The sequence below is a fragment of the Heteronotia binoei genome, chromosome 5 (genome assembly GCF_032191835.1).
Source record: "Heteronotia binoei isolate CCM8104 ecotype False Entrance Well chromosome 5, APGP_CSIRO_Hbin_v1, whole genome shotgun sequence".
Taxonomy (NCBI): Eukaryota; Metazoa; Chordata; class Lepidosauria; order Squamata; family Gekkonidae; genus Heteronotia; species Heteronotia binoei.
Genome location: NC_083227.1, coordinates 51,491,160 through 51,515,378, shown reverse-complemented (window position 1 = coordinate 51,515,378; position 24,219 = coordinate 51,491,160). Strand labels below are relative to the sequence as shown.

General features: G+C 46.3%; 1 protein-coding gene across 3 annotated transcripts in view; it reads left to right on the top strand.

The window, feature by feature from the left end:
• PRICKLE2 (prickle planar cell polarity protein 2) overlaps positions 1-24,219 on the top strand; it is a 426,571-nt gene that overhangs the window by 349,922 nt on the left and 52,430 nt on the right. For all 3 annotated transcript variants that reach the window (XM_060239449.1, XM_060239451.1, XM_060239450.1), the window contains 3 exons: positions 7,380-7,517; positions 10,245-10,448; positions 21,283-21,469. In XM_060239449.1, coding sequence (XP_060095432.1) covers positions 7,380-7,517; positions 10,245-10,448; positions 21,283-21,469 — 529 coding nt within the window. The remainder of the gene's footprint in view (positions 1-7,379; positions 7,518-10,244; positions 10,449-21,282; positions 21,470-24,219) is intronic.

Sequence of the window (24,219 nt, the reverse complement as noted above, 5' to 3'; positions counted from 1 at the left end):
CAAGAAACACATATAAAAAAGAAGGATGAGCATTTACTAGTTAATAAAGGATTGGGGAAAGCTTTAATTACATCAGAGGAGGGGAAAAAAAAGAGGACTAGTAACATATATCAGAGGTGATATTCATGCTGAGCTAATTTTTGAAGCTAAAGATGCACGCTTCCAGGGCATAGAAATTGTGAGTGATCAACAAAAATTTCTTTTGGTTAATGTCTATGCCCCTAATGACACGCAGGGGGCTTTTTATAAGAAGTTATGTTCTAAGGTGACTAAGAGTAAATATGAAAACTTCTGTATTACGGGTGACTTCAATGCAGTGACTATTCCTGATCTGGACAGAAGCCCAATGCTTGATAATAAAAAGAAGAAAAAGAGGTCGGGAAGCAACATGTTACCTGAGATATTTTTTAGAATGGTTGACGATCTTGTTTTAGTAGATATTTGGCGTACCTTAAACCCAGATAGAAGAGATTATACTTTCTTCTCTAACAGACACAACTCCTGGTCAAGGATTGATATGATGTGGATATCATTAGGTTTGGTTAAGTTAGTGCAGGAAGTAGAAATCCTACCATCGACAATCACGGATCACGCTCCCATGCTTCTAGGGTTGGGGTATAGTAGAAAGAAATCTGGCTGGAGAATGTATCCCGGTTTGATCAAAAATAAGACGTTTGTTGACTTTATAAAAGAAGAGATGACCTTCTTTTTTCAATTGAACATACAGGATGACAGCTCGCACTCGATAGTGTGGGAAACAAGTAAGGCATATTTTAGAGGGTTAGTTATTAACTTTATGGCAAATAAAAGACGAGAAGATGCTAAAGCCATGACAGACTTGACGGAATTAATCAAACAAAAAGAAGAGCAGTTAAAGGTAAATCCACTTCAAAAGGTGATTAAAGATGAAATTAGAATTGCGCAACACAAGCTCCATCTGACAATGTTAGAGGAAATGGACAGGAAAATTGCATACTCTAAACAATACCACTTTGAAAAAGCTAATAAACCAGGGAAATGGTTAGCTTATAAAATCAGGAAGGAAAAGGAAAAAAAGACAATTAAGGTACTAAAAGACAAAGAGGGAAGACTTAAAACACGAACTGAAGACCTAAAGTCAATAATCAGAGACTTCTATACAGATTTATATAGAAAGGGGGCGACAACTAGGGGAAAGCAGGAGGAATATTTAGCAAACAAACTTCAGATAAAATTAACGGAAGAAAAGATAAAAATATTAAATGACCCGATTGCTATGTTTGAAATAGAAGAAGCATGGTCTAATTTAAAGAAAAATAAAGCGGCAGGTCCAGATGGTATACCTCCAGAATACTATATCACCTTTAAAGATACTCTTATAAATCATTTTAAAAGTTTAATAGAGGAGGTCTGGTCTTCTGCAAAGCTGCCTGAATCGTGGTCTGGTAGTAATGTTATGTTGATCCCGAAAACGGGTGGCCAACTGGACGATATAAGGTACTACCGTCCAATATCCTTACTAAACGTGGATTACAAATTATATGCATCAATTCTGGCTAACAGATTGAAAAAGATTTTAAATAACTTAATTCACCCAGATCAATCAGGCTTTCTTCCCAATAGATATATGCGGACAAATATTCGGATACTTGCAAATGCTTTGGAATATTTTGAACTGAGCCGGGATAAACAAGCAGCTTTTCTTTTTATTGACGCTGAAAAAGCTTTTGATAATTTAGATTGGAATTTTTTGTTTAAAATTCTTAAGAAAATGGATTTTGGGAAGGATTTTGTAAGGAATATTGAAGCAATTTACGATAAACAGGCAGCTAAGATAATCATTAACGGGGAATTAACTGAAGAGATAACACTGGAGAAAGGTACAAGGCAAGGCTGCCCGCTATCTCCTTTGCTATTTATCCTATCGTTGGAAGTTTTAAACAATGCGATATGAAGTAACCCGAAAATTAAGGGTGTGAAGACAAAAGGAGAAGAATATAAAATCCTCGCCTATGCCGATGACATGGTTTTAATTTTGCAAGACCCGGCAGAGTCAGTGGACGAGGTCCTAAAGGAATTAGACGAATATGGTGAAGTAGCAGGTTTGAAGGTGAACAAACAAAAATCGAAAATTCTAACAAAAAACATGACTTTGCAAGAATCGCAAGACATTGAGAGAAGGATGGACTTTAAATTGGAAAAAAAAATACTTAGGTATAACAATGTCTAACAGATGCAGTACAATATATGAAAACAATTATATTCCGCTTTTAAAGGAAACGGAACTGCAGCTGAAAAAATGGAGCAATTTAGGATTGTCTTTTATGAGGAGGGCTGCCCTTATTAAAATGACCATTCTCCCAAAGGTTTTATTTCTACTACAAATGGTTAATTTTGCTGCCAGAAAGCCTTTTTTTGCCAAAATCAATCAGCAGATAAGATCATATATTTGGCAGGGGAAAAAACCCAGGATTAGGTGGAAGGTCTTAACCGACATAAAACAAAATGGAGGTTTGGCTCTGCCTGATTTTGAAGTATATCATCTAGCCTGTACGACACTTTGGTTAAGAGATTGGGTATTGTTAGAAGACAAACGTATCCTTGCAATAGAAGGTTTTGACTTAAAAGCCGGGTGGCACGCTAATCTTTGGTATTCAGGGAAACCCCAGAGTTATTTTAAAAGTCATCTTATTAGGAAATCTCTTTATGAAGGATGGATCAAGATCAAAAATAAAATATATGGGGAAAAAAACCCCAGATGGATCTCGCCCGAAGAGGCTTCGGTGCAACCTCAGTTGTGGAGGCCAACGAACTTGTTTAGATACTCAGATATACTCGATGATAAGGATAAATTGAGAAAGAAAGAGGAGTTGGAGGCTTTAGGATTGAAGTTGGACTGGTGGGTAATGGTACAGATAACAACAAAATATAATAGGGATAAGGTGTCAGGATTTACCAAGCACAATTTCGATTTCGATAAAATTTTACTATCAGGTCCACGAAAAATAATTAAGAGGGTATATAATTATGTATTACAAATGAAACTGGAGGACGAGGTGGTTAAAGAAGTTATGATAAAATGGGCTAAAAATCTAGAGAAAAATATTACTTTAGAACAATGGACCCTTTTATGGAAAAATAATTATAAGATAATTAAACCGGTCAATTATAGAGAAAATTTCTTTAAACTCTTTCACAGGTGGTACTTCACACCAGTCCATTTGAACAAAATTAACCCCACCTTTTCACCGAAGTGTTGGAAATGTGGGCAACGGTTAGGCTCGTTTTTTCATCTATGGTGGTACTGTGAAGTAACTAAAAAATATTGGATTACTGTACATAGAATGTTAACACAAATGCTAAAAGTGAATATACAACTCAAACCAGAGGTAATTTTACTCTCGAGTGTTCGAAATGAAATCCCGCGGGAAGACGAGTATATCACGGTTTATATCCTGACAGCGGCCAGGATTCTTTTTGCTAAAGTCTGGAGACAGAAAGCTGTCCCACACCAAGATGAAATAATTCGAGAGATATTAAATATTGCTGAAATGGATATTCTGTCAAACCTGATAAGAGGAATGTCAAAATGTGAGGCCATAAAGAAATGGGAAAAATTATATACTTGGTTAGAAAAGGGATGATTTGTATAACAAGAATGTTTGATATTATTTTATGTTTACTGATGAAGTCATAGATAATTCAGTTGGCAGATGATGCTAGTTGTTGTATACCATAATCAACCTCTACTAGTTTACTTTTCTGTAATTAAGTTTATTCTGGTGTAAATAAAAGCAAAAATATTAAAAAAAAAAAAAAGAAATGCAGATCTAAGATAAGGTGGGTTAATGGAGCACACGCACGTTTTGTGCATGTTGCATGCGCATGTGCTTGTGTTGTTGGGCCCCTTCCAGCCCTGCATTGAAAAGGCCTTTCATCACACAGCATGTGTAAGGATGCGCTCTCAATTAAGTTGCTCGATGAAGGTGGTGGCGTGAGGGTGAAAAGTGGCTTCAAGTTTCAGATATCCAAGGAGATTAGGCTAGCTTGGGCTATCTTGGTCAGGGCAACATAAATCCATTTCCACTCACTAGTATGAGGTTTGTTCAAGTTGGTGGGGTATTTTACTTACTTGCATTTCTTGTGTCAGTAATGCAAACACTCACGCTTATCTTGATTGTTAACTTCCCATTTTAAAAATAATTTCAATCATTCAGTGATTGCCTACAATTCATTAGCACAAGAGCAGTATCATCTACAAATAACTATCGATGAGAGGTTATTGATTACAGGATTAGCTTGAACTGGCCTTTTCAAGAATTCAGCAGAGATGGCAAATAAAAGTGTTGAGACAGAGCAGGCCTATTTAGTAACCTTGCTGATTGGTATAGGGAATCACAGGGATGTGTATTGATAGCAACTACACAGGATTCAAATAAACAATGAAAGATTCCATGCATAAAATGAACACCAGGGATCACAGCCAGCAGTGCACCCTATAGAATTTAAAGCAGGGTGAGCGCTAATGTTTTAAGTTTCTTTTAAAAAAAAATCTTTAATTGTGTTTGTGGAAGAAAGGCATTTAAAAAGGTGTGCTGTCCCTTTAAATGTGATGGCCAGCACTCCCTTGGAGTTCAATTATGCTTGTCACACCCTTGTTCCTGGCTCCACCCCTAATGTCTCCTGGCTCCACCCCCAAAGTCTCCTAGCTCCACCCCCAAAGTCCCCAGATTTTTCTTTAATTGGACTTGGCAACCCTATCATCAACTGCCCTGAGCCCTTTTATTCTTCTTTGCACATACAACTAAAGAGTGCCATGATTGTCCCTTTAATTTGGGTTTTCAGTCCCTTCCCTAGGCTTGGAGCCTGTCTACTGGCCCCACCTCACCCAGGAAGCAGCTCTGCCTGGCCTTGTCCTCTGGATCTGCAGTCTCAGGGCCTACCCTTTCCTGCTCCTCCCTTGAGCAAGCTGCTTGCAAGTAAATCCTCCCTTGGCAGCCTCCCTTTCTCTCAGCTGGGCCTGCCTTTTTATCAGGTTCCAGCCTGGGGAAGAGGAAGCTGCTCCACTCGCTGCAGCCCTGCCCCACCCTCCCCCTGGCTGTTTCAAAACTCAGCCGGACCAGCAGCAGTGCAGGGCTTATGTGTTGCTCTCCTTCTTTGTATTAGTAGCAGCTTCATTTTCTCACTGGCACTCAAGGTGGATTGCAAATATGATAACAGCTATTCTGTCAGTCAGCAAGTTAATTGCATCTACCAGGAAAGATTCCTGGTACAACAGAATCATGCAACGGGGCTGGGCAGATTACAAGCATGAGAAAGGTCATTCAGTTAAACAGTGAGCTGAATACAAAATATGGTAAAACAATTCATTCTAACATTAATATTTGCATCAGCCTGTCTCTGGCATGACTCTTGGTTAGGGCTGCCAACTCCAGGTGGGAGCTGGAGATCTCCCAGAATCACAATGAATTGCCAGCCTATCTTGATTTATCTATTTGTTTAAAACATTTATTCCACTTATCCTAGAGAAAATGGGCTGCTTTGGAAGGTAGACTGCATGGCTTTATATCCTACTAAGGTCCCTCCCTTCCCTAAACCCACTCTCTCAGGTTCCTCCCTGAAATCTCTAGGTATATCCAAACCTGGAGTTCGCAGTCATACACTAGGGTCATTATCCGTTCCTTAAATATGCTCACCCCATCAACCACCAACTTCCCCATGCCTAGGATTTCCAGCAACCCTGGTGGCGATGTGGATTGCTGGCTGCCAGTCAGCTGGCCAGCAAGGGGACTTAGCAGGAGAAAGAGAAAGTGACATCAACATGCTGGCAACTTCCAGATGACACTCTGGTATTTGGGCAAAAACTCTGTGGTAGAAGGCATTTTTACCATAGAGTTTTGCCCAAATATTAGAGCATAGCTGCAGTCACTTCTTGCACGACATCATCTGGGCCTTTCTCTTTCTCCTGTTAAGTCTTCCCCCATCCCCTGCCAGATGCAAGGAGGGACCTGGCAAGATTACCTATGCCAGTCTCTCTGTTTTTATGATGCAACTTCAGGTTGGGAAATTACTGGAGATTTTCAGGATGCAGCCTGGGAAAGGGACTTCAGTAAGGTACAGTGCCTGAGTCCACACACCAAAGCAGCCATTTTCTTCAAGGGAACTGATTTCTGTGGTCTGAAGGTCAACAGGAATTCCAGGAGATCTCCAGGCCCTAAACTGTTTACAAGCAGCTGCCTTTTTAAAAATAATGTGTAAGTGTATATAAATGAGTGTATACATTATAGAGCTAAGAAACATGATAGCAGCCGCAGAAGACACTAGGGTTGCCAAGTCCAATTCAAGAAATCTCTGGGGACTTTGGGGGTGGAGCCAGGAGACACTGGGGTGGAGCCAGGAGACACTGGGGTGGAGCTAGGAGCAAGGGTGTGACAAGCATCACTGAACCCCAACGGGAGTTTTGGCCATCACATTTCAAGGGACGGCACACCTTTTAAAATGTCTTCCTTCCCTCCACCCTCCCCTTCTCTGATTTCACCTCAGAGGCGGAGCGGAGCGGGCGACTCGGCTGCGCTGCTACCGCCTTTTCTCCGCTTCACCATAACTGCTCCTCCGAGATGGGCTCAGGCTGAAGGACCCAGATTCGCGGCTCACCACGCTCCTGGCCTGCTTCCACCCTCCCCTCACATTTCAAGGGACGGCACACCTTTTTAAATGTCTTCCTTCCCTCCACCCTCCCCTTCTCTGATTTTACCTCAGAGGCGGAGCGGGCGACTCCGCTGCACTGCTGCCGTCTCTTCTCCGCTTCACCATAACTGCTCCTCCGAGATGGGCTCAGGCTGAAGGACCCAGATTCGCGGCTTGCCATGCTCCTCCTGCGCTGCTGCCGCCTCTTCTCCGGTTCACCTTAGCTGCTCCTCCGAAATGGGGCGGCTCGCCACGCTCCTTGGCACCGTTTCCCCCCCTCCCCCCTGCTTCTGTTTTTTTGGAGAGCGGGGGGAAGAGGCTGTAAATCCTGGGGTCCCCCGCCAGGGCGGGAGGGTTGGGAAGCCTAGAAGACACATTGATAATAGTAAGTCACAACAGCAATAAGAAGGAAGAAAAGCATGTTTGCGAGATTCTGATCCGGGCGAGGAAAAAGCTATACCAGGGGACAGTGCCAGCCCCATAAGAAAAGTGGAATGACTATGTTTAAATTCATCTTCTAATATCAAACAGTTCCACAATGCAGCTGGAAAAAAATTAATAGAATTGTGATGGCTTAAGGTTGCATGAACCAAAATAGATGAGCTATATGATCGTTCACCCGTAATTTTTCTAAAAGGATAATTATAGAGATGGAGGAGACGCCAAGGCCTGCAGCTTTCAGGCTAATGAAATGAGTGGCTGTTTATGCCTAGGTTCGATACTGCAACTCACTGGATGAGGAAGAGAAAAGGGAACTCAAGCTCTTCAGCAATCAGAGGAAAAGGGAGAACTTGGGGCGAGGCAACGTCCGACCATTCCCGGTCACCATGACGGGAGCCATCTGTGAGCAGGTAAGCCTGTCTTTCCAGTCCATGAATTGCAGAGTCTGCTTCTGTAGTGAGGGGATTATCTCCAGGGCCTGCAGTCTTGGAAAATTATATTTCTCAATGCATAAATTTGGGGCTGGATCCAATCAGCTTTTTCACTCAGTCTCATCCAGTTCCCCTTTTGGCAACAGCTGCCTTCTCATGTGGCTTTTGTGTGTGTAGACACCATGATCCCCTGCGTAGCCCTTTTGGTGGCCAAAGGGGACCCTTTGGTCCTTCTTTACGAGCAGCAAAACTGGTTGGAATTCACCCCTTTGCTTTTGTTGCAAAATTGGTTTTGGGTTATGCAAGTTCATAACAACAGTTGATGGGAAGGCAACTGTAGGTTTGTTCTTTTGTTTGACCTTGCAAGGAATGTTTATTATGATTTCTTAATTAATTACCTTTTCCCTAGGGATAGAGAATTTATTGTGTGGGTAGCTGGGGAGTATGTGCATATGTATGTTAGTCCAGGATTGCTGATACTCAGCCAGGAAAACAATTTCTCTTGCATAATCCCCAGGGAAAATTATATCTAAGTGGTGCATTGCTGGACCACAAAAGCCATGAGCAAAGCAACTGGCTTATAGCCAGACTCAAGGGATCATTTATCAATATGTCTGTACCAGTCTCAGAAAGGCTTTGGTAATTATTTTACAAAAGCAAGTGAACTCTGAAGCAAAAGTTAGGGAAGACCAAATATGTGCAGAGGAGCTAATATATGGTGAAATATGTTTGGTATATGCTGTCTGAAAAAAGATCTATAGAAGGGTTTCCAAGCTTCCACTGGTTTGGGGGGCCCCAACTGACCAGCATAGATTTCCACCCCCAAAGATCTCCATTGTCATGCGATGCGCCCAGCATGATGATGTCACCTAGAAGTGACATCATTGCACAGGGCACATCTCACCAGGGACGCTCTAGCATTCAGGGTAAAACTCTATGGTACCATAGAATTTTAATACAAATCCTAGAGCATTCCTAGTATGATGTGCCCTGCATGATGATGTCACTTCCAGGTAATGTCATTGCAGTGCATACAAATGGAGTCCCCCACCGCAACCATGGTAGGAGTTGGCAACCCTAATCTGTAGACAAATGTTGAAATAAATTCAATTTTCTGTAATTTTGAAACATTATTAAGATAGCTGGAATTTCAAATTTGATTTCTGTTTTTGTATTTACTTGATAAGATATGTCAGTATATTTTTAAAGCTGTGTAACTAGAACAGCCACTAAACAGGATTTCACCACACACATTTGCCATATTTTCAGTCTGAACAATTCACTGAATATATGCAAATTTTAATTCTAGGTTTACAGTTTACAAACCACTGACATCACCAGTGACCACCAATATAACATATGAATATCATACACAATCCACAGAGTTTGTCTGGAGATAGTTTTCTACTATTGGCCTACAATTAGTAAATTAAACAAAAAATCTGGTTTACAAGTTTAAAAATGGGAAATCTCTTTAGGAAGTCTGTTTCCAAAGCATGGTGAAATAGACTGAAAAATCTCTTTCCTTTAGTATGAGCTAGTTCTGTTAAATTCAAGTACCCCGCCCACCACTCATTCAGGAAACAAGGAAGGTCGAAGGAAGCCCGAGCCCACCCAGCCAATGTCGGGAAAAGAGCCCCTGCAACCAAGGCCCGCTGGCCAGGGCACTGGCCGAGCCCAACTCCATCCATGGGGAAAGAGGCAAGACACCTCAATGAGTGGGGGGTGGGAGGAGGAAGTTGTGTCGCCAGGCACGAGCAACCCAGGGGAAGGGCAGGGGCTGCTCCCTGAGCAGCAGTGGCAAACCCAGCAGCAGCAACAGAGCTCCTCAGCAGCCCAGGGTCAGCTGACAACCTCACCCTGCATCTGTGCTTAAGAATGGAGGTCGGGCCGGGAAGGCGGAAGGGGGCAAGATTGGGCGAAGGTACTGGAAGGAAATAAAAAGAGGCCATACAAGGAGGATGAGGAGGAGTGCAGGCAGACAAGGATGGAGAGGCTACCCAACAGAGAGAGAGAGTGGGAGCCTCAATTGTTGAGCTGGGGAGGAGAGTCTGAAGAGTGAAGAAACCCAATCTCCTCCCATTCTGAGACCTCTGGCTGCACAGGTGGGTGCCAAGAGGGGTCTCAGGGCAATGGCGGCCCCTGGGCAACCCCAGGGGCAACAGGAGGAGCATGACAGTAGCAGTCGCCATCTCTCAATCCAGTGGGAAAACATAGGGCATGGAAGAAAAGCCCCATCTTGCTGGGTCACTTGTGTCAAAGAAACCCAAGCTTCTTATTTTCTTTTTCCTCCCCAATGTGAGAAATCAGAATATGCAGAAAGGGAAACAAGATGGAAACGAGTCCTTGTTTTTTCTCCTTTTTCATTTTGTTTGCTCAAAGTCCACCATCACGTAGGCAGGTTTTGGAGTCTGCCATCAGCAGCCATAAAGTTGCAATGGGGGGGGGGGGTGATAAGAGTTCACTTATGCTGAATACATCCCCTTCTTTGCCCTTGGATCACAGAGACTCCTGTGGTGGTACTCCAGCCTGGAGCGTTGGAATGATGAATAAGCGGGAGAGAAAACAGATGGGCTTTATCATTGTGCCAGATTTCATTTCCTTCCAAAGGATGCCGGAGAAACAGCCACTGTTCAGCAGTTCTCACCTGGAAGTATTGTCAGAACAGGTGCCCCCTCTTTAAATTTCCAATCCATGTCTTTGCAGTGTGGAGGCCAAATCAACGGAGGAGACATAGCCGTCTTTGCATCCCGAGCAGGCCATGGTGTTTGCTGGCACCCACCATGCTTCATCTGCAGCGTTTGCAACGAGCTGTTGGTAGATCTTATCTATTTCTATCAAGACGGAAAGATTTATTGTGGCCGGCACCACGCGGAATGCCTCAAGCCTCGGTGCGCAGCCTGCGATGAGGTAAGTAGCCAGCCAGACATGTTCGGTGCTGGGGGAGGAGGGAGCTGGCATGCATCAGCGCTCGTTCTGGCAGGACTGCCTTGTGGGATGAACTGCAGGCTTCCAAACTCGCCTTTGCCAAGCTTATCTTTGCATCTGCTTCTATGAAGCAAAGGGAAGATGAGAACTTTCTCAAGGCTAGTTCACACATCATTTATTTATTTATCTAATACATTTTAAACCTGTTGTTCCTCTGAGTAGCTCAGGGCACGACCACCCCGTGTGAGATAGGTTAGGCAGAACAGTGCCGGATTAAACCCTGCGAAGGCCCTTAGGCAGTCAAAATCTCTGGGGCTCCCTCACAAATTATCTCAGAGTCAGAGTACCCACCCCACCACCCATGGCCCCCGCTGTAGCTTGCAGGCACCTTCTCAAAAGCCCCTTTGATAAAGTTGCAGGGATGAGGCAGAGAGAGGTAAACTTGGTGATGATTCCAGCAGCAGCCGCACCAGGCAAATTGGACAAAGAGCGGCTCAGTTGCTGGCTGCATGTGCAGTCTGGGAGGACTGCAAGCAGGGGGGAAACTTGTGGGGGGAAGCCAGCCCGGGGCCCCTAAAGATATGGGGGCCCATAGGCCAGTGCTTACTTGGCCTAATTGTTAATCTGGCCCTGATGCAGAGAGAGAGAGGGAGACTGGTGCAAGGTCACCCAGTCACCTTCATGGTGAGTAGGAATCTGAGCCCAGGTCTCCCAAATTCTAGTTCAGCATTCTAACCACCATGCTCAGAAGTGCCTGTATTGGCTTCTGGTTCTGATAGGCAGGACTGGTAGTCATGACTAAATAGTCCTCTTCCAGTCAATGTTCCCGGCAAACTGAGAGCCAAACTAGACACTATATATATGTTCAGAGTTGGACCCAGCTCTGTCTTCCTGCAGCCACACAGCCACTGTGGGGAACATCTGTTTAAAAATAAAGGAATATCACTTAGAACACCACTGAAGGGGGAGGATGGGCTGTATTGAAATGACACTGTAGGGAGTTACTTCCCTGTTTTTGTTGTTCTGAGTGCACGGAATATTTCAAGGAGAGCAGCAAAAACAAGGAAATACTCCTACAGTGTTGTTTCAGCACAGGAAAATTGGGAGGGAGACAGAATCCCCTCCCCTCAATTGCATTCTGAGCCCAATCAAGCTCTCCATTATTTGCAAACTGATGTTCCTCACAGCTGTGTGGCTGCAGGGATGGAGTCTTTAAATATATATGTGTGTGTGTATATATGTGTGTTTATATATGTGTGTGTGTGTATCAAATTTGGCCCTAAGAATTAGCCTCAACTTTTTCTTACCAGAGAGAAGGGAATTAATTTTCTTCTCCCTGGTAGTGGACCCTATGTGTGGAAAGGGGAAAGTGGGACCAGGAAAAAAAACCATGGAATATGTTTGGGGAGGGGGGGCATTTCTCAAGAGTAAAGTGAAGTGTACAAGAAATGGGTTCTTATGGATGATTGCCTAGTTTATTAGTAGAGAATCTTATTGTTGCTGTGCATCCTGATAGACTGCTAGCTACTTAATAGGATGTTAGTTCCAGCCAATTGAGATAATAGGATCTTGCAAAAGCGTCTTGCCTCTAGATGTATACATCTCCAAACATATTAGTATGAGAACAAGACTATTAGAATCGTCACTTGAGTTTCTGTAACCGTAGATACTGTTAATATGAAAACATTGTGCATGGTAGCTTTAGCACCCGAACGTGAGAATACACAGTACAGACAAGCAACATAAAACATTTCGTTGATGAAGGTGCAATATTCGCATATGATAGCATCATCAGAGATAAATGTTTGGCTAGCCGAAGGAACTGAAATAGTTGCCACATGTCTGTGGGTAAATCATTCGCTGGTTTTGTCGCAATGCTGCCTTTGCTCCTCATTTGTTTTGTTTGTTTGTTTATTAGGTTTCTATCCCACTCTTTTCTGGAGGCTCAGGCATATACAAATATATCAGGGGTGGCCAACGGTAGCTCTCCAGATGTTTTTTCGCCTACAACTCCCATCAGCCCCAGCCATTGGCCATGCTGGCTGGGGCTGATGGGATTTGTAGGCAAAAAAAGTCTGGAGAGCTACTGTTGGCCACCCCTGAAATATATAATGTGTAAGATAATAAAACCAGACACTGGCCATTCATAAATAAGATCAGGAGGTATCACTGGACAAGACTGACTTGCAATCCCTGAGGAAACGCAGAAGGTCCTGCAGGGCTCGAACCTCATCCAGCAAGGCATTCCACCAGGATAGGACCAGGGTGGAAAAGGCTCTTGTCCTAGTGGTAACCAAGCAGATCTTTTGAGGGCCTGGCATCACCAACAAGTTGTGCAATGATGAGCACAACATAAGAAGGAGATTATAGTAAGAGAGCCAATCTTCAGATATGACAGACCATTTAGGGCAGGAGTATCATCAAACTCATTTGTTATGAGGGCCATATCTGACATAAATGAGACCTCGTTGGGCCAAGCCATATAGGGCCAGGCCATTTGTGTACCTATTTAAGATTAGGTAGCAGAGATATAAACCTTATAAAGGACACAGACAAGCACAATTCAAGATTGTTTAAAAAAACAACAACCTTAAAATGTGCTTAAAACATCACCACTCATTGGTCTTAAAGGTGCTTTCTTTGTATCTGTTATGTCCTGCATTCTAATCCCTATGTACAGCACAGCGCACGCTACAGAGGCGACCAGTGGAACCCCACTGGTCCCCGGATGTAGCTCGCTAATACGCACCGCCAATCAAGATCTGTGGCGGGAAGTTTAACTGACCAGGATTGGACCTGGCCTCACGGAAGGTTGTTCCGGGGCATGTATATAATCGGGACCCAGCCCACCATTCTCCCTCTTGTGATGTACCCGCTAATAAAGTATGTTGCCTTCAACACGTCTCGTCACTGAGTACATTACACTGGCGATGAGGATGGGATCTGGCTAGGAGAACTCCCCAAGGGGGAAGTCGCTGACCTGGCTGGAGATGAGGAAGGCAGGGAGCCGCAAGAGACAAAAGCGCCTGTCGCCGCCATGGCGAACCCGAGTGTAACAACGGGCCATCTTGCTGAGTTCGACCCCGCCAACCCCGAGAGGTGGGAGACCTACACGGAGCGGGTCGAATGCTACCTACGCGCAAACATGATTACCGACAACAGCCGCATGAGGGACGTACTCCTGAGCGTCTGCGGGGAGGCCATCTTCGAGATCGCCAGAGGTCTCTCGGCCCCTGCGAAGCTCACCGAGAGAACATACGGGGAGATCGTCAGAGTCCTCACCGGGCATTTCTTGCCCCAGCCTTCCATCATCGCCCGCCGATTCCTCTTCCACAAGAAAGATCAAGGGCCCAGAGAAATGGCTGCCGTCTACCTGGCCGCTCTCCGCCAGATCGCAGGGAACTGCAGTTTTGACAAGCGGGAGGAAGCCTTGAGAGACCGATTCGTATGGGGCCTCCGAGACGAAAGGCTGCAGCAAAAGCTCTTCGCAAAGGAGGAGCTCACCCTTCAACGAGCTTTCAACGAAGCAACCGCATTTGAAAGAACCACCAAAGCATACAACAACCCGCGAGGAGAAGTCCACCAGGAAGAGATGGCGCCCGGCGACCCAGAGGACGAAGAGGCCTTCCAGCTCTGCCGCCAACAAGGAATGGGCCTGAGAGCCCCCACGCGGCAACGAACCACAGAGAGACCGACCAAAAGCAAGTGTGCCAGCTGTGGCGACCCCCACGAGAGACGGGACTGCCCCTATCGCAACATGGATTGCGGGAAGGTGGGCCACATAGTGCGGGCTTGCCGGGCCAAGGTAACTCGCAGACACCAGGCCACTCACCATGACTCGACCAATGCTCACACAACAGCATCGACCAGCCTGCAGGTAATGAACTTGCCCCTCACTGCCCCCGACAAAGTCAGACTGTCTGTCCTAATCGAGGGCGCTCCATGCAAAATGGAGGTGGACTCGGGCTCCTCTGTATCTATAATTTCGGAGGAGACCCTAAGAAAACTGTGCCCCTGTCGCTGACTCCAATTGAGACCGGCTGATTTTATACTGCGGGACTTTCAGAAAAACCCCATGCACATTTTGGGCTGGGCCACGGTACAGGTAGAGAGGAAGAACTTCATGGGGCCACTGGAGATTCTAGTGGTTAAGCGCCAGCTCACCACATTACTGGGGCTGGCCTGGTTTAGACCTCTAGGTATTCAATTAGTGGGGGCGCAGCAGATGCAAACGAATAACTTCGAAAACGTGTGCCGGGAATTCCCCGAGGTTTTTGATGGGAGCGTGGGGAGTTACAAGGGGCCGCCCATCACCTTACCTCTCGATCCCCTCGTTAGACCGATAAGACAGAAGGCCAGGCGAGTTCCGTTCGCTCTAAAACCTAAAATAGAAGCGGAGCTGGACCGACTCATGGCCCAGGGAGTGCTGGAACTGGTATCCTATGCTGCCTGGGAAATACCCATAGTCACCCCAGTGAAGCCGAACGGGGATGTGTGAATATGCGCTGACTACAAGTGCACTATCAATAAAGCACTACAGGACAACCCATACTCCGTCCCAGTGGTCAGCCATGTCCTGGAGGCCCTAGCGGGGTCCAAGGTTTTTTGGAAAACTAGACCTGGCCCAGGCGTACCAGCAACTCCCAGTAGACGCCAAGACAGCAGAGGCTCAAACTATTGTGACTCACAGGGGAGCTTTTCGGGTGCGGCGGTTGCAATTTGGGGTTAGTGTAGCTCCAGGGATCTTCCAGAGCATAATGGACTCTCTTCTCAAAGGGATCCCCGGAGTGCAATCGTTTTTTGACGACGTTCTGCTCGCGGCCCTGGACGCGGAGGAGTTCAGCAGCCGCCTGAGAGAGGTGCTCCGCCGCTTCCAGACGGCGGGCCTGAAAGTAAAAAAGGAAAAGTGTTCATTAGGGGTGCCGAGGGTGGAGTTCTTGGGGTTTGCGGTAGACTCCGAGGGAATCCACCCGACAGAGGACAAGACCAGGGCAATAGTCCACGCCCCCCCCCCACGTGCAAGGCGGAGCTACAAAGTTTCTTGGAATTATTAAATTTTTACCATTTGTTTTTGCCCCACAAAGCGGCCATCGCAGAACCCCTCCACAGGCTGTTCGATAAACACGCCCTGTGGGTCTGGGGGAAGCAGCAGGCTGCCACTTTTCAGGTAGTCAAAGACCTCCTTGTTTCCAATGCGGTGCTCCACCATTTTGATGAAGCCCTACCATTGATTTTGGCGTGCGATGCTTCCCTGTACGGGGTGGGCGCAGTCCTGGGGCACCAGCTTCCAGATGGGAGGGAGGTTCCTGTGGCATATTATTCAAGGACCCTGACCCCCGCAGAGCGCAACTACGCTCAGATCGGCAAGGAGGCCTTGGCGATGGTGGCGGGTGTGCATAAATTCAACAACTACCTATATGGTAGGCGCTTCACGATCGCCACGGATCACAAGCCGCTCCTGGGCCTCCTCGCCCCAGACCGCCAGACCCCGCAAATTGTATCACAGCGAGTCCTGAGGTGGAACCAGTTCCTAAACTCGTATACATACACTTTGGTTCACCGCCCGGGCAAGGCCATGGGACACACTGACGCCCTCAGCCGCCTGCCATTACCCTCGACGGACCCAGATCCTGCCCCGGCCCACCATGTGATGCTTATGGAGACTCTGCCCAAGCGGCCCCTCCACGCCGCTGAGGTGGCTCGGGCCAAGGGGAGGGACCATATACTCGCACGTGTTTTGGACTGGGTGGGAAGGAGATGGCCCAAGGGCAAGCTGGACCCAGAATTCAGGGCATTCACATTGGGCAGAGACGAGCTGTCCACACACAAGGGGTGCATACTCTGGGGTAGCAGGGTGGTAGTCCCCCCCTCACTGCGGAAGCAAGTGTTAGAGGCTTTACACGAAACACACCCAGGGATAGTGCGGATGAAGGCCCTGGCACGCAGTTACGTATGGTAGCCGGGTATGGATGACGAGATAGAGGGGTGGGTGAGAAGGTGCCAACCCTGCCAAGAGTCCCAGCCCGCTCCGCCTAGCGCCCCCATCCACTGCTGGGAGTCCAACAGGAGGCCGTGGTCCCGGCTTCACTTAGATTTTGCGGGGCCATACCAGGGCCAAATATTCTTCATCTTGGTTGATGCATACACCAAGTGGTTAGAGGTGATCCCTGTAGCTTCCACCTTCACAGCAGCAGCGGTCCGAGCCTTGCGAAGGGTCTTTTGCATACACGGAATCCCCGATACCCTGGTCACGGACAATGGGACCACTTTCACCTCCCGGGAATTCCGGGATTTCTTGAATAGATATCTCATTCAACACATTAGGTCCACCCCCTTCCATCCAGCCACCAACGGCCAGGCTGAGCGCATGGTGTGCACCACCAAAGAGGCCCTGGGACGTATTGTACAGGGCGACTGGGACCACCACCTGGCAGCCTTCCTATTTGACAACCGAATCACCCCCAACCCCGTCACCGGGTCAAGCCCTGCCGAATTACTAATGGGGAGGAAATTGATCATGAGGTTAGATAGGCTACATCCCGACCGGGCCACTGACCTCCGCAGTTCCCCCGAAAACAGGGAAGCCGCCAGGGGGTTCTTCCCAGGGGACCCGGTGTACACTAAGAACTTTGCAAGCGGCCCGGAGTGGTTAGCCGCCCGGGTGCTGCACGTGACCGGGTCCCGCTCATACAAGGTCTCGACAGAGAGGGGCCAGGTTCTCAGGAGACATATAGATCAGTTGCGCCGCCGCACTTTGCCAGAGGAACCGACCGCCACGGGGGGCGGGGGAAGCGGGGAAGAACTGACAGCAGCACCCCCGGAAAATAACCTGCCCATGCCGGCCGCACCGACTGCACGGGCAGAAGAGCACCACAGCAGCGGAAGCAACCCCACCAGAGAAGAGACTCCGGACGAGCAACAAGCGATGGCCAGTCAGTGTCCGGCAATACCTCAACAAGGGGAAACTGCCACCCCGCCAGCCGCAGCGGCTGCACCGACTCCCCAAGCAACCCCGAGGAGGTCGACCAGGGAACGCCGGGCACCGGCGTACTTGAAAGACTATGTGTCCTGAACTTGGGGGGGGAGGAGTGTTATGTCCTGCATTCTAATCCCTATGTACAGCACAGCGCACGCTACAGAGGCAAACAGTGGAACCCCACTGGTCCCCGGATGTAGCTCGCTAATACGCACCACCAATCAAGATCTGTGGCGGGAAGTTTAACTGACCAGGATTGGACCTGGCCTCATGGAGGGTTGTTCCGGGGCATGTATATAATCGGGACCCGGCCCGCCATTCTCCCTCTTGTGATGTACCCGCTAAAAAAGTATGTTGCCTTCAACACGTCTCGTCACTGAGTACATTACAGTATCTCTCCTATGGGATCCAGAGAACTGGGCAAAGGAAGCTCTGGGTCTTTCCTTCCTTCCCCAGGGAATCAGGAGGGGAAGGAGCCTCAGCCAATAGAAGGAAGAGAGGCATGGCTCTGTAGCTCTGCTGTGTGATTTAGAGAGCTTGGCAAAGCAAGCTGTCTCTCCTCCCTTTCCCCCCAAGGGAGGATCCTCCGCCAATGGAGAAAATAGAGACTTTGCTTTGTAGCTCTTGTGCAATTGAGCAAGCTGTTATGCAGAAGGAAGCAAGGGAGAGGGAGAAGGAAGCAGGTGACAGCCAGTTGCTTGGGGTCCTGATAGGAGCTCTCTGGGGGCCTGATTCTGTCCCCAGGCCGCATGTTTGACCCCCCTGATTTAGGGCTTTAAAGGTGAGTATCAGTGCCTGTAATTTGATTCAGGAATAGACAGGTAGTCACAGTATAGCTGCCTCAGAGAATAAATACATGCATCCAAAGTTACACCAGCCAGCAGTCTGGCAACTGCATTCTGTACTACCTGAAGCCTCAAGGTCAGCCCTGTGTATAGCAAATTACAGTAATCTAAGTAAGAATTGAGTGTGGCATGGGTCTCTTTAGCAAGGTTGGAACAAGCCAGGTAGGAAACTAATTGTTGGGCTCACCCTAGGTGCTAAAAGACAGTCTTTGCAATGTTGGACACATGTTTCTCCAATGAGAGCGAGGAATCCAACCATACCCCCAGACTCCTGATGGAGTCCAGCAATGTATGTGGAACCCCATCAAGAAGCAGGAGTTGTATATTACCAACAGACCCATGCCAACCTAGTCACATAACCTCATTCTTAGAAGGATATAGCTTCAGTTAGTTTTCTCTCAGTCAGTCCACCACAGCGTCTAGACACTGGGATAATCCAGGGAGAGCAGACTCTGGCTGATCACCAAGCAGGAGATAGAGCTGAGTTTATCCATGTACTGATGGCACCCCACCTCTCAACCTCTGATGAGATTGGTCAGAGGGTATGTATAGATGTTGAATAACATTGGTGACAGGATCACGCCCTGAGGAACATCACAAATGAATGGCACACTAGGTGAACTCCTGCCTCCAACAACAATTTTCTGTTGATGTCCCTGCAGGAATGAGGAAAACCACTGAAGCACAGAACCCTCTATCCCCAGGAAGGTGAGGCAGTCTTATCAGTACTGGGTGGTCAGCCATGTCAAATGCTGCTGAAAGATTTAGTAAAATCAGCAGTGCTGACCCACCATGTCCCATTGGCCATCAAAGTTTATTAACCAGTGCCACAAGTGTGGTCTCCATCCCATACCCAGGTCTGAAGCCAGATTGGAATGGATCAAATGCAGAAGTTTCATCCAGGAATCCCTGGAGCTGCTCAGCCACTGCCTGCTCAATTACCTTCCCCAGAAACAGCAAATTCAAGACTAGACAGTAATTGTCCACCGCTGTCTTAACCAAAGAAGGTTTCTGCACAATGAGTTAAACTAGGGCCTCCTTTAAAGAACTGGGAGAGCGTCCCTGAGCGAGAGAGACAATTCTCAGTCTCTCTCAGGGCAAGATTTAATCAACTAAGATGGGCAGGGATCTAAGGGGCAGGTCAGTGGCCTGACAGTCACCGGGATCCTGTCCATATCCATCAGGGAGAGCAGGCAGAAGTGGTCCAAGAGAAGACCTGTGTAAGCCACAAAAGCCCCTGGCGTATTACTTGCATACAAATTGGCAGAGTTTTGAGATTTTATCTGCAAAATATGTGGCAAAAGTGTCACAGCTAATAAGCAACTCTCTGTCATTTTGGGATTCCACATTTATTTGAGTCTGAACTTTGTTTTGCGATATGTGCATTCACCCTTTGGACTTGCATTATTTTTGGTAGTGATGGTCATTTGCTGTCATGACTTGCAAAACAGGAAACAGCAGCTCTGATTGTATGGTAGGGGTTACCTGCCCTGATGGGAGATCTCTTACAGTATCATCCTATGCAGAGTTGGTTCCAGTCTAAGCCCAATGAAACCAATTACCTTCCCTGTTGAAACTTCACAGTTCAGATGTTTGGTGGGTATTTGTGATTGAAAGCTTCAGGCAAAATCTAAGCCTAGGAAAGCTGCAAGCAGAAATATGGTATGACTGCCTTTCTTTTCATTTCTGTGACTCCATTAGCATTAGTGGGTGTTTGTTGCATGTGATAATGCAGCTTTTTGTGCCTTTCCCTCACCCCCCACTGTTTCACTTCAACAATTTTTATTGTTTATTTATTGTTTATTTATTTATTTTTTATTTATTTCTTTAGTTTTCTATCCTGCCCTTTCCACAAGCGGACTCAGGGTGGCTAACAACAGCCAATTTAAAAACAATTTAAGATTACAATTTAAACGATAAAATAACAATTAAAATACATTTCATGGTGCTGTTCAAAACTTGAGTATGAGTGGGATCATAACTTTCTTTCTTCTGAAAGCGATCCTGTAGTGATCATAATTCCTCATGAATGATGTTGCTCAGCAGTGTAGGGTGGCAGTCCTATTAAAGGCCTGTCAAAGCAGTTCAGTTTTACAGGCCCTGTGGAATTGGGAGAGGTCCCGCAGGGCTCTTATGGCCTCCGGGAGGATGTTCCACATTTTTGGTGCTGCCACTGAGAAGGCCCTAGCCCATGTAGAGCACAGTCTGGCCTCCCTTGATCCGGAGATAGATAGTAGATTTTGTGTCCCGGAACGCAGAGATGGTTTTCCACTGTCTGCCTCAGCACAATGACCCTGGTATTCCTTGAAGGTCTCCCATCCAAGTACTGACCAGGGCTGAGCCTGTTCAGTTTCCAAGATCGTGTTGGCCTGGGGTGTCCTAGTCAGGGCATACAAGCCATATCCAACACAAACGCCATGAAAAGTAAATAATATGCCTTTCCCTGTTCTGTAGCCCTTGGGGAAACCAGGGTCTCTGGTCCATCATGTCCTAATTCTTCCTTTTCATTACCCCAGAAGGTTTGAACTTGTTTCTTACATCAACGCACAACACTTTAGACACCACACACACAAGACAAGTCTTAATTAGCCTGCAGGAATGAACATAAAAAGATGGAATAAAAGTGGTGTGAACATACCAGAGGCAGGGTTTGGGTCCTGTGGTGTCTGTCATTGTCTAGCTTTATTCCAGCTACACATTTCCCATTTTCTAGCCCTTATTTACCCAACAGGAATATATGTCATCCTAGACTACATTTTATCCTTGGATCCTGTGCAGCTTATTTTAGCAATGACTATTTCAATTCCTTAGGCTGTGGAGGAGGGAAAAAAATTAGGACAGAGGTATCAAGAGGCCCAGACATAGTAGTCTCAAAATAGCCAAGCTGTTAGAATAAGCTAAAAATATGTAACAGGAGAATAGAACTTGCAATATGCTATGAAGCAAACTGTCACCCCTAAGACCTAACCCTGTCTCCTTTGTTCTCTTTCCTCAGATTATCTTTGCTGACGAGTGCACAGAGGCTGAGGGAAGGCACTGGCACATGAAGCACTTTTGCTGTTTTGAATGCGAAACGGTACTAGGTGGCCAGCGGTACATCATGAAGGAAGGGCGGCCATATTGCTGCAACTGTTTCGAATCCTTATATGCGGAGTATTGTGATACCTGTGCTCAACACATTGGTAAGGGAACAGATAAAAAACCACCATGCCTGTGGCTGCCAAGGAAGCATCTTGCAGCCTTTTGATGTAGATTTGAAAGTCATCGAGTTGGTTGTATTTATTTTTGTTGAGGGAAAAAAAGAGAACATGATGCGACATGTTGACACACCATTGCATTCATGGATTTAAATGAAGCACACCTCCGGGCTAGCAGTGGAAATGGTTTTGTTTTGAAAGTACATGGCGGGCCTTGGCATCAGTTTCTGTCAGGCCTCCAGTAACCATTTGGCAGGTGCAGGCGTCTAGCTGGGCCCACATTCCTGCTGGTGGGAAAGGAAAAGGAAATCTATCCTGCAGGTGCCAGCCAGGGATAGCGCCCCCCTCGTTTCCATCAATTAAAAGAAAATTAAAAGAAATAATGATAGGCAGCTCCACCCCTGCAAACAAGATGAAGTTAGAAAATTATAGGGGTTGGGAAAGAAACAAACCTTCCATTCTCTTTGCTAAAGAAGGAGATTCCATCTCTTGAGCCATACTCACCAACATTTCCATTTATTTTATTTCCGTTATACCCTGCCTTTCTTCTCAATGGGACCCAAAGTGTTTTACATATTTTCCTTGTCACCATTTTGTCTTCATGACAGCCCTGGAGATAGGCGAAGGTTAGAGACTCAAGGTCACCCAGCAAGCTTCCATGTTAGAGTGGAGGTTTGAACATGGTTCTCCCAGATCCTAGTCTGACAACTCTAACCACTATGCTATGCTGGCTCTCCTGTTTCAGCAGGGACAGGGCCTCTTTTTCAGAGCCAGATTTCCAAATGTTAAAGCAACAGGTTTGCTTGTTTACATGTACTGTGTCTGTCTGTAACAGTTAAAGCTGAATCAAGAGTAAGCATCACATAGAAGCTGTCTTCCCAAAATGTATATACATAAACACCTGTGCTGGGTTACCGCAGAAGGTTTTGGTAACATTAACAACACCAACAACCTTGCCTATAGCTGTATAGTGTTTTTCTGGGCATATAAAGTAACTGGTGCTTTTCAATACATTCACTGGTTCTGTCCTCCACTCCCTATTTCTTCCCAAAAGACCAGTGTTAAATGCAAATTAGGTGTGAAAGAAGAAAGTGAAGACATACTTACAAACAGAGAACAAGATTGAGGCAAAATTAAGTTTTGACTTCAGCGCAAGAAATGCAGCCATGTGATTAGTTTTGTTACTGAGATAAGCAGGTGTTTAAAAGGCACTCCTAAGCAGGTCTGTTCATTGGGATTTACTCCCAGGAAAGGGTCCTTAGGGTTGCACCGTAAAAATGCACAATCACCTTAAAAATGATGACAGAAAGTCACTCATCTGAATCCATACTATGGAACGTAATATTGTGTTTTCCTCCTTGAGCTTTGCTTTCACACCATCAGTAGCGTGTAGGGTGCTGAAGGATGTTGAATAAATGCTGGGGAGGGACCATCAGCTCCTTCTAGCTACAGCCTAGCCACTGTAATTTGCTATTTCAGGCTAGATTTCTGCATATTGAATTAATTTCCTACCATGCCAATCCCCATGGTTCTAGACTCAAACCATCAAATCACTTGTTCATTCCTTCTGTCTTCAGAGATGAACACTGAAATAGTTAGCAACTTTGATACCAAAATTAGCAACTCTAATTAGCGTTTCAGTTGAATAGAGCAGTTGGCAAGCAAGCTGACAAATAGACATGTATACATAGGTAATAGTTTGGGTGTTTTGATTTCTTGTAAAAAGTACCCAGAGTGATCTTGTTTTCCAGTGTATTGCAGCAGTGGACATAACTCGCTGCATTATTTAAGTGCAGGAATTCAGAACAGACCTATTGATTTCACAGAAAGTTCACAGAATCATAGTTAGAAGAGACCTCTGGGGTCATCCAACCCCCTATGCAATGCAAAAAGTTCACAAATAGCTCCCCCCCACACATAAATTCCCAGTGACCCCTGCTTCATGCCCAGAAGATGGCAAAAAACAAACAAACCACCCTCATGGATCCCTGGCCAAACTGGCTTGGAGAAAAATTGCTGCCTGACCCCAAAGTGGCAACCACTATTTCCCTGAATGTGTAAAAAAGGACCACAATGATGCAACCCTTCCTGCCCTCCTTCTCATGATCTGCCTAAGTTCACAGAATCAGCCTTGCTGTCAGATGGCCATCTAGCCTCTGTTTAAAAGCCTCCAAAGAAGGAGAGCCCACCACTTCCTGAGGAAGCCTGTTCCACTGAGGAACCACTCTAACCAGGGGCCGTTTTGTAGAAAAATAGGTGGTGGAGCTCATCCAGGGTTTGTTATGCAGTTCCACCTACTATTCAATTGACAAGGAGGTGGAACTCTCAGAAGGAGGAGGAGGAACTCTCAGAAAGGTTCAGGAGCTGCTCTCCTGTGAGCTCCCACTGAATCCGAGGCCTGACTCTAACTATCAGAAAGTTCTTCCTCATGTTTAGCTGGAAATTCTTTTTATTTAATTTCAATGTGTTGGTTCTCGTCTGAGCTTCTGGGGCGACAGAGAAACACCTCTGCTACAGCAAACAACTCTGTGAATGGAACTGCCAGCATTTTTTCTTTTTAGAAGTCACAGTTGGGGGACCCAATTCCAACTAGGACTTTCAAAAACATAGATAAAGTTCCATTAACCTGATGTGAAATGACTTGGGGAGCCACTACTGCAAACATACAGCAACTCACATCAATGACTCTATGGGCTAAAGCTGCCAACCTCCAGATGGTTCTTGAAGATCTCACA